This window comes from Asterias amurensis, chromosome 6 (genome assembly GCF_032118995.1).
Source record: "Asterias amurensis chromosome 6, ASM3211899v1".
NCBI classification, from domain to species: domain Eukaryota; kingdom Metazoa; phylum Echinodermata; class Asteroidea; order Forcipulatida; family Asteriidae; genus Asterias; species Asterias amurensis.
In genome coordinates this window covers 24,661,401-24,676,362 of record NC_092653.1, presented here as the reverse complement: position 1 = coordinate 24,676,362, position 14,962 = coordinate 24,661,401, and the positions used below count along the sequence as shown (strand labels likewise).

At 38.8% G+C, this 14,962-nt stretch overlaps 1 protein-coding gene across 2 annotated transcripts in view; it reads left to right on the top strand.

Moving 5' to 3' along the window:
- Window positions 1–14,962, top strand: part of LOC139938822 (histamine H2 receptor-like) — a 51,996-nt gene that overhangs the window by 23,271 nt on the left and 13,763 nt on the right. Inside the window, exons 2-4 of one of the 2 annotated variants that reach the window (XM_071934461.1) lie at window positions 348–1,470; window positions 2,383–2,406; window positions 5,783–5,813. In XM_071934461.1, coding sequence (XP_071790562.1) covers window positions 459–1,470; window positions 2,383–2,406; window positions 5,783–5,813 — 1,067 coding nt within the window. In that variant the 5' untranslated portion in view covers window positions 348–458. The remainder of the gene's footprint in view (window positions 1–347; window positions 1,471–2,382; window positions 2,407–5,782; window positions 5,814–14,962) is intronic. The other variant, XM_071934460.1, reaches the window with a different exon arrangement.

Here is a 14,962-nt window from a genome sequence, read left to right as displayed (position 1 = left end):
CCTCGCGAGAGCACCGCCACAACTCAACTATCTCACCGAGTGGGGACCATTAACGACTTGTCCACAAGCCTAGGATCTAGAAAGTGTGTACATGTAGTCCCTATACAATTGTTTCAAATAAAAATTATTTGATTTTTCAGGTGGACACACCCCAATGTAGGTCCACCCAGACGTTGGGTATTTCTGTACGGCGGTGCATTCTTCATTTTCGCCATAGCGCAGTTTTTAAATTTTGCATCAGACACAGTGATTTTCACTTAAACGGAACAAGTTTCTGAAAACTGATGGCAAGAAGTTTTAGTTCAATACCATGACTGTGTTTTTCCCATTTTTCCTTCTTTTCACAGAAATATTCGGTTTGGCAGAAATCTCGTTTCATCAAAAGAGGACAACATATCGTTAATTACCGACCATTTTTGGTAGATTATGTACTGGCTGGTCACTCCAACCGTCTATTGATGGCAGTGCCTGTGGTATACAGTACGCTGGCGACTTTTCTGAACCAAACAGATGTCAATGAAAATTGGAATGGAACAACAGAGTCCCCAGGACCCAAGCCTCCATACTGGGATCTCCACATCGTCATTATACTCTCGACAATTTTATTTATCGTCATGACGATCAGCATCATCGGAAATGCCCTGATCATCTTAGTGATGGTTTTCTTCAAAGGAATGAGAAGTAAGACCAACATGTTCATCACGAATCTTGCCTGCGCTGATTTCGGCGTTTCGTTGCTCTGCATGCCCTTCTCACTGGCAACTGTTATCCACGGAGACTGGGGGTTCGGTCCAGTGCTCTGCAACATCAATGCCTTCTTCGAGGCTCTCTTTCTTGTAGCATCCACACATGGTCTCATGGTGATTGCCCTGCACAAGTTCTTCTCACTCGTTATGCCTTTAAGACGACTTATCAACCGGCGTCGAGCAATCTACATGATTATGTATGGATGGTTCATCGGTTTCACCTGTGCAATCGGGCCCATAGTTGGCCTCACCGAGAATCAGTACAAACCTGGAACGTCACAGTGTGGGCCAAAATACCCTGAGAAACTAACTGAGAAACTCATCGGCATCTATGTACCAGCTGTTGGCATCGTTATCCCACTGCTATGCCTTATTATAACCTATAGCGTTATATTTAAAACTATCCGAAGTTACAGCCAACGACTGCGGAAAAACACCAACATGGCGGAAGAACGTATCTTCAACCAACAGGTACGGATCACAGTGACTCTATTTATAGTCTTTGTGGCGTTCTTCATTTGCTGGTCGCCATATTTCATTTACTCCACCCTTGGGCTGTCGATGGGTTTTCACAATGTGCCGACTATACTGAATGTAGCTGCTTACTGGAGTGGCTATACCAACTCGGCCCTCAATCCGCTCATATACGCCTGGCGGACGAGGTCATACCGAAAAGCTTTCAAGAGGATATTCTGCTGTGACATACAAGGAGGCATGATTTCTGGTAAGTTCTAAAAAAAATTATCGTCATTAGATGCACAAGACCCATACAATTGAGAAGGTAGTGCATTTCACTCTACCAGCCAGGTTCCTAGTGGAGGATACCAATGCCTACATCCTTACAGACTGTGAAGGGAATAACCCTGTTTCAGCCCCAGGAGTAGGTGGCTCCTAGTGGATGATACCCTTGCCTACATCCTTACAGACTGTGAAGGGAATAACCCTGTTTCAGCCCCAGGGAGTAGGTGGCAACGTGCTCCTGGTGGTTGATTTGGGTCAATATAGCCCAACAAATCAGTTAATGTGTAGCCCTCATCTTAATGTGGCTGTCTGTTAAAGGAACACATTGCCTTGGATCGGTCGAGTTGATTTTTGAAAAGCGTTAATAACCATTTTTTATAAAATGCATATGGGTAGAAAGATGTTGTAAAAGTAGAATACAATGATCCACACAAACATGCCTCAAAATTGCGTAGTTTTCCTTTTACCTCGTCGACTAGCACGCCGGCCGTTTATGGGGGTCAAAATTTTGACTCCCATAAATGGCCGACCATGTTGGTTCGCACAGGAAAACCATGCAATTTCGAGGCAAACTTGTGTGGATCATTGTATTCTACTTTTACAACATCTTTCCAACCATATGCATTATATAAAAAACGGTTACAAATGCTTTTGTTTTGACCAACTCGTCTGTCAAGGCAACGTGTTCCTTAAAGGCGATCTCATAAACACAACATTTCTTAACTTGAACTCTGCACACCACAAAGTGAACTCACATATTAAAATGTTGCAAACTTTTAAATCTTGTTCATCAAAATTTTGGAAGATGTTAAAGAATGCACACCCTCCTTTTACTAAAGCTATGTATTGTTTGTTATGTATAATTTATGTTTTTCTTTACTCTTGTTTTAAACAGATACTGGGACGGCCAATAATGGAGGTAAGCTCGTACGGTTCTTTTGAAAAAAGTTGTACTTTATATTAAATGTTTTGTGTTAAAAGTATGTGTCTTCCATAGGAATTAGACTATGGATAATTCTTACATCTCATTTGTCACTTGTGTTTTCTGTGCATGTCTTCTATGACAATACAAGGAGAATCCATACCTTGAGACATTGATGTAAGTCCAGTCAGGAATTTCATCTTTGAGAGGGCGAAACCATTTTTATTTTCAAAAGGGCACTTCACTGGGAAATCTTAAAGTCTATCGGAACCTCTTTGAAGGGGGGCGGGGGGCAAGACCAGGGCAACAGAGGCCGAGGTCCTCATGGTCTGCATGTAATTCCACGCCTAAAATCTACCCAAATATACTCATAGGAAAGCTCAAATTTGCAGTGCCATACAACTAAAATGGCAGGGCATACAAATTGACTTATATAAAAAGGAGAAAGAGTTGCACAAATACATATGATCTACACACGTTTTTTCCTTTCTCTATTTCTATGGCGCAACCATAGAACTTGTACAAGATTGAGGTTGTTTTTGTAGTATGCTGCCCTGGGGCAGGCTACATTCACTGTATAAGGAATGAGAAGTGGCCTATTGACTTGAATAATTCAAAGCAAGCTGTATCGTAACTCAAGACACATTTTAAGAAACCTTTTTGAAAAACAGATTGATGATTGCACAGGCATGATCAAGCGAAGAAAGTCCCCTTCCAGTGGTACGTATGGATGCTATGGCTAGCATGCATTGCAAGATTGAACCATGATTTCATTAGTTATAGCATTCATGACTTCATACTGCAAGAAGTTTGAGCAACCTCGTTCCCAGGGCTGATCGATCTCACCGCGCCATTTTTTTTGCCCAGCATGCCTTGCTCGATCATAACCCCTGGAAGTGGCCAATTTAAGTGTGCTATATGCTAGCACATTTAAATGAGCCATTAATGAGCGTACATATTCATTATTCAATATTTTCTAGGTGCGCACGCATGTCTTTCGTTTTAAAGAATGTATTTGTTTTTGGTTTTTTAAAACATGTACATGTCATAAAAAACGCAGGCGTGATCAACATTCAAATATCTGCGCTGGCACGCACTTGACATCTAACGCATAACCAATTTCCTGAGCCAATCAGCGTTGTTTTTTAGTACATCCCTCCCAGGGGTTAGAGGTATCGATATGGCGCGCTGCCCATGGTAGTGAGGCTGAAGTTTGAGACCTTGCGGGCTTTGTTTTCATGATTTGCGTACTTAGTACCATTTGTGGCGGGCTGGAACTATTTGATTTTCATTTCACATACCAATTAAGATCAGGGGCCCAATTTCATTAAGCTGTTCGTAGAAAACTCTTCGGAGCAACTATTTTTTGCTAATAAAAATAAGAGTGGGTTACCACAGTTGAAACAATGTGAACTTGGAGACAGTTTGGCCTGAAAACCTATTCCTGCTAAGCATGGTTTGTCTGTGCTTAGCAATTTGTTTGTGCTTACAGGCTTTATGAAATTGGGATTAGACCCATTCAGCTCACTGCACACTGTAAGTGTAAAGTGCCTGATTCTAATTGGCCATTAGTTAAACATTCCAGAGCCTTGCATATTGGTCCCACATGGTCTTCTGAGCTGTGTTTACAGTGTTATAAGAATAGACAGGTCTTTCATCATTCTCTTGGTGTAAAATTGACAAGCAAGATAAAGCTTTTCTAATTCCTTACTATAAAGACAGTTCAAAAAGAATACCTTTAAGAGGTTGGAGTTGAAACGAACTTTACTTTATTGAAAATGACAGTGCCTCAGGCAGAACCTCCTTAAAACTTTAAACACTGCAAAGCAAACCAGTCACACACACACACTAAAGTTCCACTGCTGACCCCCTTTGCGCTAATAAAATGTCTCATCAAAATTTTATTAGGTTTTATAACAGATTAATCCCAACTTTTTGCTGTAGTCCATTGTATTTAATAGTAATATGGGGAGTTAAACATGGCTTTAAGGTTTTACATGATTGATAACTGTGTCTTAGACTGTATCCTTGAGATAATGCTAGAAAAGTGCATTGATGCATGTACAACAATGTACATCTCATACCAAACTAGTTGATTGATGCATGTACACCTTATACCAAACTGGTTGATTGATGCATGTAGCATTACTGCATGGCAGTCTGTCTGTCTGAAATCGTGGAAGTAGAACTATGATGAGCTTTGATGTACCATGGAGGATATTCTTGCTCCATGGATATTCTGTGGGCTCAAAAATAGATCCTTTATAAAGCCTGGGGTCGATTTCACAAAGAGTTAGGACTTGTCCTAACTTAGGACTAGTCCTAAGAGATATTGAAAACTTATGGCCAGTCCTAAGTTAGGATGAGTTACTCGTCCTAAGTCGAGATAAGACTAGTCTTAACTCTTTGTGAAATCCACCCCTGGTTCAGTATGTGAATGCGATGCAAAGCAAATTTTGACATCACAGCTTTGTTTCTCTGAGAGTTTTAGCAGGCGTTGAGCACAGCTCAGCTATTGCGAATTATGCTTTGCAAATTAATTGTGCATTCGCAGGAAGTATGAACCGGGCTTTACTCTGTCTTAGACTAAACAATTTTGCATGCTACATATATTTTATGCATTGTGCATCAAGTGAATGGTTGTGTTTTTATGTTTTTTTTTGAATCGGCATCATCTGTCAATATTCGTTCAGCGGTATCTTTGATGGAAGGCTTGGAGGTTTGTGATTTTTTGGGGCGTCTGACCCATCTTTCCTATGAGTGGCGATTTGGATGAGCTGTGTAAAGCAGAGGCTGATTTAATTGTTGAGTTTTCCGTTCTTAAAACCATTAGTGAATTTAGGTCAAGCAAACATGATGTGATGGAATGACCTAGTACATGTAGAATCAATAACATGTATGTGCAATTCAATGTAGGGCATGGTGTGGCAAATTGCTTTAGGGTGATTGTTTTAGAAAATTATCTTTGTTTTTGGTCAATGAAATTTTCTGAGTGTTTTTCCTTAGTGCTCTCAGCCCACACCCCCACCTCACCATGAAATGTAGGAAGTTAGCCTATGAATTGAGCTGGTGCCATCCTTGCCCCCCTTTATTTTATTTGTGAAGTCTTTGACTTCACAAATAAAATAAATTATATTGAAATGTATATAGTTGTGTCAAATTTGTGTCAAACATAAAGGATGGACCAATGTTTCATTTAGATTTGTAGCATCCAAACAATTCAAAACTGCAACCTACAGAATTTCAGCCATTTGTTCAATTCTGGTTTTGCTATCCAATTAAAACCAGTTATGTTTCATCTTTCAGTTCATCAGTTGTGTTATTTTATTGTTTGTTTTTTTTGTTTTTTTAAACCTTGCTTTTTTATTGAAAGATACTTCCTCCATTTCCATGAGACTTAACAGGTGAGTGAATATTTCACATTTCAAAATGTTCTCTTGCTTATTAGGGAGGGCCCAACAGTGGTGACAAACTTGTCCCTAGTTTTAAAGACACTGGACACCTTTGGTAATTGTCAAAGAGCAATCTTCTCACTTGGTGTATCTCAACATATGCATAAAATAACAAACCTGTGAAAATTTGAGCTCCATTGGTCGTCTAAGTTGGAAGATAATAATGAAAGAAAAAACACCCTTGTCACACGAAGTTGTGAAATTCTAAATCTGAGGTTTAAAAATCAAATTCGTGGAAAATTATTTATTTTAAAACTATGGCACTTCAGAGAGGGAGAGTTTTCTCTCAATGTTCTATGCCATCAACCTCTCCCCATTACTCGTCACTGAGAAAGGTTTTATGCTGATAATTATTTTGAGTAATTACCAATAGTGTCCACTGCCTTTAGATACCATGAGTAACTGCATTGTACTATGGCTAAAATGGCTGGTTTTTAGTTATATTGGGATACAAAATCTCTAATAAATAAAAGTAGATAACACTAAAATTAATATAAATAAAATTAATATTATAATTTATGAAAAGAAAGAGACACATTGCCTTTGGATTTGGAAATATAAAGGCATTTGTTTTGAAAACACCCAATTCAAATGAATTGTGTCCCAGCAAAACTTTCACACACACAAAATATTGGGGCAGAAAACTTTTTATTTTTAATTCTGGTACCTGAGCACGGTTTCAAAGAGCTGCTTAAGAAAAAAAAGGAACTAAGCACAAAAAAAATCTTTATACCAGTACAAGGTTGTCAGCCTAAAATCCAAACATGTATGTATACTGTCTAACTGCATGCTAATTTGTTAAGCAAGATTACTGCTTAAGCACTGTGACACTGGGCCAAATGACAGAATCTTGTTGCATTGTCTTAGGGTCTGGTCACATGGGAACTTTTACAGGCAACATGGAGTCAACAAACTACAGTGTATGCTACAGGACCACTTTGGTTGCACTCGAGTTAATTTAAAACAATGTCTTACGATCCAGAAAAGAAAAAATTAACATTCAAATGGGAATGCCGTTTCTTCTTAGAAATATGCCTGGGCGTGGTTGCCTGTAAATTGTCTTGTGTGGCATGGCCCTTACACTCTTTGTTTGTCACCAAAGTTGTACCCTCCATTTATTCTTTTGCGGCTGACAGTCTAGAGCTGAGTAGTTAAATCTTTATCTTACAGACACTGGACCCTATTGGTAATTGTCAAAGACTAGCCTTCACAGTTGGTGTATCTCAACATATGCATAAAATAACCTGTGAAAATTTGAACTTAATTGGTCATCAAAGTTGCGAGATAATAAGGAAGAAAAACACCTTTGTCTCACAAAGTTGTGTGCTTTCAGATGCTTGATTTCAGGACCTCTAAATCTAATTCTGAGGTCTCGAAATCAAGTTAGTGGAAATTTACTTCTTTCTAGAAAACTACGTTACTTCAGAGGGAACCGTTTCTCACAATGTTTTATACTATAAACAGCTCTCCATTGCTCGTAACCAAGTAAGTTTTTACGCTAACAATTACTTTGAGTAATTACCAATAGTGTCCACCGCCTTTAAAGGTACAGGTACTGCATGTAATACGCCTTGCTTTAGTGTAGAATGCCTCAGACATGGTTGTCAAGTAACCTATACACATAGATCAATGTCATTAGAATTTCATAAACGAGGCTGTTAGGGAAACCGTGGGCAAACACCTCACCAAGCCTAGCAAAGCTCAGCACATAGTCACGCTATCCAAATTAAAGGGATGTAATGAAGTTGAATTGATTGAGCAATTAGGAAGATCGTTGTGACAAAAGCCAGGTTTTTTTCCCTCCATCAATATCATTTTAGTTTTCATTTTAACCACCATATTGATTTAAAATAATGGTTTACCCTGACACCGATGTATTGACAAAACCTGTTGTGTATATGGGTCTTCAATAGAATAGTTGGATTGTTCTAATTTGAAAAAGGGGTAATGACACATTTTTTTTCTCTAAAATATTCTAGACTCTTTCTGCTATTCTCGCAACACTAGCAATGTTCTTGCAAGACTGCTGCCCCCCCCCCCCCCCTGAGACTACTGCTCTCACAACTATGGTCTCATTTCCTGTCAAGAGAAAGTGAGAGCTGTGGTCTTGTGGGAGCTGTCTTTGATAAATGTATTACATGTACACTATCATCGCAAGTTGTCTGTCACCTCACAAACAATAACGAGTACTTGTCCACAAGTCCAGCTAGTCCAGTAGAACACCTGCAAATTAATCAAAGGTCGCTGGTTCAGAACCCGATCTAGACAATTTGTTGTCGTTTAACCCAAAATTCATAGAGAACCGTTTTCAGAGAAGTGAGAGCTGTGGTCTTGTGGGAGCTGTCTTTGATAAATGTATTACATGTACACTATCATCGCAAGTTGTCTGTCACTTCACAAACAATAACGAGTACTTGTCCACAAGTCCAGCTAGTCCAGTAGAACACCTGCAAATTAATCAAAGGTCGCTGGTTCAGAACCCGATCTAGACAATTTGTTGTCGTTTAACCCAAAATTCATAGAGAACCGTTTTCAGAGAAGTGAGAGCTGTGGTCTTGTGGGAGCTGTCTTTGATAAATGTATTACATGTACACTATCATCGCAAGTTGTCTGTCACTTCACAAACAATAACGAGTACTTGTCCACAAGTCCAGCTAGTCCAGTAGAACACCTGCAAATTAATCAAAGGTCGCTGGTTCAGAACCCGATCTAGACAATTTGTTGTCGTTTAACCCAAAATTCATAGAGAACCGTTTTCAGAGAAGTGAGAGCTGTGGTCTTGTGGGAGCTGTCTTTGATAAATGTATTACATGTACACTATCATCGCAAGTTGTCTGTCACTTCACAAACAATAACGAGTACTTGTCCACAAGTCCAGCTAGTCCAGTAGAACACCTGCAAATTAATCAAAGGTCGCTGGTTCAGAACCCGATCTAGACAATTTGTTGTCGTTTAACCCAAAATTCATAGAGAACCGTTTTCAGAGAAGTGAGAGCTGTGGTCTTGTGGGAGCTGTCTTTGATAAATGTATTACATGTACACTATCATCGCAAGTTGTCTGTCACCTCACAAACAATAACGAGTACTTGTCCACAAGTCCAGCTAGTCCAGTAGAACACCTGCAAATTAATCAAAGGTCGCTGGTTCAGAACCCGATCTAGACAATTTGTTGTCGTTCAACCCAAAATTCATAGAGAACTGTTTACAGAGAAGGGATGCTGGGTGACCTTGAGGTGCAATTGCTCCTTATTGAAGATAGTTTTCTTCACTAGCCTCAACAAGCCGTGAGATTCTCAGGTGGCATTTGCACCAGGAGAGGCTTGCCCGTCAAATTTTAAAGAGGGTCTCCAATGCTTTTGAAATGCACTCATATTATACTGTATGAATCCCCAGCCGTGACACTGTGTCCTTGAGCAAGACATTTAACCATTGCTTCGTCCTTCAGATGGGACGTAAAGCCGTTGGTCCCATGTGTTGTGTAACGCACGTAAAAGAACCCAGTGCACTTATCGAAAAGAGAAGGGGTTCGCCCCGGTGTTCCTGGTTGTGGCTGCTGTATGCGCCGTAGCACCTTGTAAACCCTTACAAGGTGCTAAATAATTGGGTCTCAGAAATCATCACTGCAATAACCTATCTTTCTGAAAGTTTGTATATACTCAGCGCCTTGAGTACCTTGTTTGGTAGATACGTGCGCTATATAAGACTTTGATATTATTATTCATTTACGCTTCAAGGCCAAATTCAGTTTTGAAATGCGCTCATATTCTGATAGAAAGTGTCCTTCTGAAAGAGGGAAAACATGGTGTAAAAGGTCATATTACTTTATACGCTTTCAGAGCAAAACTTGAATATACTATGTCATTTTATTTGACACTCTTTCAGAGTGAAGTTTAAGACCTGGTGTCAACAACAAATAAAGTATCAACAACAAATGGGTCAACCTGCACATCTGAATGTCTACAACTCCATACATTGACACTATTTCAGTCTTTGGGCTTAAGCACCACCAAGGCAAAGGCATCCCCTGGGCCCACGACCCAAATGGCCCCTCCCCTGGTACATGTTTTTCCGCTCTTTCCTGCTCGCATCAGTCAAACGGTTAAATTCAATGCTTTTGTTGATTGAATATCATTAATATTCAGGAATGAACCAAAATGTAGAGACCAATTTATTTGAAATGTGATGTCATTTGATGTTTTTGGGGATGTTGAAAACGTTGACAGCATTTTAACATTATTGTACACAGTTTTAATGTAAGGTTTGAGACTTTGAATTTTTCCCACTTTCACAAGGACTCTATCATTTGGAAAATGAGTGCCTCACAAAATTAAATTCAACCTTGGAGCGATTATTTAATGATGACAAATTTTGCCTGCAGTTTCTTTTGAAAGCCCTTTCCAGAATGCAGAATCATTCAAGCTATGTTAATTCTAAGAAATATTTCCGATTAAGTTCAACCCCAAAGGAACTTGTGTTTGCTTTGTAACACTTTCTGTATTAATTCCCCTGGGGGAACAAAGCACATTGTTTATAAACCCTTGGGCTATTTTGCTTCAACTTATTCCGAGCAGGGTGAGTGATTGCAAAAGCTTCCCAGAATGTTCCTAGTTGGAAGTTCAAGTGCGAAGTCTTTTCAAAAGTGGTTCAGAGAATTCCTATAAGCCTTTTTGAGGTATGCACCGTGATAGGACTGTTGTTTGGTTTGGATGTGTACAGACAAATTTACCCAAACCTTGTAGTGTTGTAGAATTGTGTCTGCCATGTCTCAAAATGGCTAATTGAATTGAATTTAATCTGTTTTCTTTGGAAATTTCCATGGGCTGAATTTGTGGAAAAGGGATTATGATTCAGTCTCTATTTATTTGTTGCGTCACGAGTCTGTTCTATAATTTTTTTTATTTATATATTTTATTTTATGCAAGTCGCCAGACACACAATGCGTGAAGGTGTGGGCTTCAAATATTTTTGTCCAGAGGCCGTTGCCACCTACTCTTAGGTCTGAAACAGGGTTACCCCTTTTACAGTCCATACAGATGTAGGCTTGGGTATCATCAGTCCGAAGCCTGGCCGGTAGAGCAGAAAGCACTACCTCCCCAATTTTAGTGTCACGACCGGGATTCGAACCCACACTCTGCTGATCAAACAGCAGAGCTTGAATCCGGTGCTCTTAACCACTCGGCCATGACACGCCATAATGACTAAATTCATGTGAAACTCTTTGGATGTTGGCAATTGAAGCATGTCGAAACAGGCTGTATGTCAAATTGCATTGCTCATGTAGATTGGTTTATAGTTGAGTGGTACATTTTTATAATTGGTCACTGTGTTAAATTATTGCTAAAAATGGATGCCACGCAAGTACTCAAATTAAAAAAGCTGAAGTATTGGGTTTTAATGATGTATCCATTGTTAATTAGTGCTGGTTATGGGGTTAATGCTGTTCCTAATTGAGTATAGTTGATTGGATTAATCATTGAGATTGTATGGTCTGGAAGTTCCGACATAATTACAGGCATAATTGCAGAATTTGTTTTAGCATAATTAGTAACTCAGCATGCTATTTCTATAGGTCTACCTGCTTAAATATTGTCTGCTGTAGTTTGTTGCCCTTCATCAATAATACAAAGCCTAAGATAGGATTGGCCTGCTTTTCTCGTAGCGGGAGACTTTCGGGGTCACGTAGAATACCAGCAAACTTTGTCATGGCCCAGTTTCATATATCCTGTAGGCACAAAACCTTACTAAGCACAAAACATATTGCTTAGCAGAAACAGGTTATCAGTTGAAATTCCGTAAAGTTTATATTCTTTCAACTGGTGTCCCTATACCCTTTAACATAAAAAAAGCTAAACAGTGAATTTAGACCAATCCATTTTTGTGTGTACTTTGCATAATACCCCTACTAGTTTTTCCTGCCATTACTGGGAAACAACGCAACCAAATGTGCCATATTCCAGGTTTAATATTGTGCCTCATTTGCATTCGCATGTTACCAAGCAAAGGTAGCACTTGTTTATTGCATGGATTTGTCAATTTTTTAACGATAGAGTTGCTGCATGAGCATGTGCTAAAAGACTGCAAAGTAGAATATTTGTGTAGTATACATGTAGATAGTGTTAACACTGAGTGGTTATAGTCTTGACGTAATAGACAAAGTCTGTTAATTAATGACAAGATATTCTTAATGCAAAACCTAGTGTCTGTTTATTGACATCAGAAAAGAGCAAACCCGGTTAAAAATCTTCTTTTCTAACATCAATAAAGAGAAAACTTGGTTTAATTCATCTTCTTTTCGAATTCAGAAAAGGGAACATCCCTGTTATTTTTATCCTTTTCTGTATTCAGAAAAGGGAAAACACCACTTTAGGTTTCCATTGAAGGAGTCAAGGCAATGGTAGTTAATATGAACGCCATTCTTAAATTTAACTCTAACTGATGTTTTTTTATGTTGCCATTTAACAGCGTAATCAGTCAGTGCTATTAATTGCTCAGACATCCTGTTCATCAGTGGCTCGCCTGTATTTGATTAAAACAGACTATTGTCATTTTATGTTTTTGTTCATTCTGGATGTAATTTACATGTATGTACGGACTCGCAATGAACTGTTACAACGTGATAGTGAGTTAAATAGATTGTTAAATTTGCATTGGGGAAAAAGAATATTCACTTTGGTTTTTACCAATATACACCGATATGTGTTAGGGCTGTAATACTTACCTGAGTTTTGTGAACAAAATCACAGGCATATTACTCGAGTGGGATTCAAACCCACAACCTTTGCAATTCTAGAGCAGTGTCATACCAACTAGACCACCGAGATTGCCCCGTATACTTGGCATTTTACTCATAGATCAGAATGGTTTGTCATCTATAAAAAGTTTCACTCTCGTGTAGAACCAGTGGAATTTTTTTTAATTCTCCAAAAGATTTTCACAAAGTTTTCACCCATTAATTTTTGAAACCCTGTATACAAGTTAGTGCTGGTAATATAAAGTGATTGCACATTTTAATAAAATGACTGTATTCTCCAATGAGTTAAAGTTTTCAACAATTTCAAGTCAATCATTTTAAAACGAGAGTGCGTGCTCATCAAAGTAATTAGTTTGTTAGGACGGCTTTTACCAAAAGCTCACTAGAACTTTTTGTTAAAAAATGTGGCTGGATTTCACCAATTCTTGTGCAGTTTTATTGATAATTTCTCCAACTGGACCCATTAGCTAATGCAATCCCTTTTATTAGCCCAAAGATAATGACTAGGGAAAGTTAGAAAGCATGATCGTCAGCGTTTCAGTTGCTATGTAGAGAATAATACGCATACTTGACTGGCATGATGAGCCGTGTTATTATGTACAAAGCGTGTCCCTAGGGGAGTACATCAACTACCACCAAACCCAATAACATCAAATGCTGTGTTAAATGTATCCCTCTTGCCTGATTCTGTTAACTAAAAACCATGGCAACATGTAGAGAAATAATACGCAGACTTGACTGTCACGATGAGCCGAGTTATTATGTACAAAGCGTGTCCCTAGGGAAGTACATCAACTACCACCAAACCCAATAACATCAAATGCTGTGTTAAATGTATCCCTCTTGCCCGATTCTGTTAATTAAAAACCGTGGCAACATGTAGAGAAATAATACGCATACTTGACTGTCACGATGAGCCGAGTTATTATGTACAAAACATGTCCCTAGGGAAGTACATCAACTACCACCAAACCCAATAACATCACACACTGAATTAAATGTAGTGACCAGTTCCACAAGCAGGGCACTGGGGGCTGACCCGGGTGAGCCCCTGGAATGACGTCAAAGCTATTCAAATGTACGGGAGGCAGACCGGGGTTGACCCAGGGAAGCTAATCAACAATGATACAATAAAACTCACATGTGAAAGTTTCAGCTGAATACAGTGTCTGCTTGCTGAGAAAACAGCAAAAAGCTGTCAAAGTATTTTCAGAAGAATGTTGAATTCATCCATGTTTAGACAGGTGACGCAGGGTACCAACTGCATCTCCAGCACAGCATTCTTGAACGAACACCAACCCTTATACCTTTGAGAATTGGTTCATGCGTGATAATTTTTCAGATTCAAATGTTTCTTGGTGGAAAAAATCCCCAGACAAATTTTTTTCAGGTTTTCTGTTGGCTGCCGCTTCTAAGGTTGTATCGTAATCTTGGGTGTGATCCATCCGCGACTAGCATTCCTGAACAAAGATACTAACAAAATAGGAGTACCGCCATTATAGGGCTAGATAGAGCACTGGAACATTAATCCAGAGGATGTTGGTTCAAATCCCACTCATGTAAAGTTTTTTCTGTTGAACCCCTAAAGCAAGGTATTTTATTCAATTGAAAATGATGAGACCACCGGGTTTGTCCTGTCATGAGTTCATACAGGCTCGACCCTAAAATCACTAGCTTCAGGACTGTGGTCCATTAATTTTGAACCCTGCACTGCATACACAAACAAAAACTCATAAACAATTGAAATTCTGTATTATAAATAAGGCCAAACCAGGATATGGATTGTAGGAAATAAATTGGTTGGCAAATAAATTGCTTCATGATCATGTATTTCTAAATATCTTTGTGGGTTGACGCCACACCAGTGACGTAAGATGATTGAGCAGAGTGTTGCTATAGTGCTTTCAGAGACAATTATTAGATCTTTTATGGTTTAGATTATAGTGTGGCGTTTGTTGCTAATTACAGAGTGGGCTGCTGCTGGCCGTTGATTGCTTAGAAAGCTCAGTAGACAACAGTCCTGTAAAATGTCGAAGATCCTAAGATTTATTCAAACCTCAAGTGCATAATTGTCTTCCTAAATGACTAGAAAAACGCATTAAACTTAGAACTTTATTATCCCACACTGGGGAAATTAAAACTGGCCTTGATATAACAGTACATACACTAAAAATTGTATAACAATATACACAGACATATAAAAATATTAATTAAGAATATCAGGTATAAAAATATGTGTCTTGCATGGATAAAAAAAATATGCACAGCAATATTTATATACAAGGCCCTAGACATATAAAACTAAAATAGCATCCGGTATATATTATACACATAATGAATGTTTATGAGT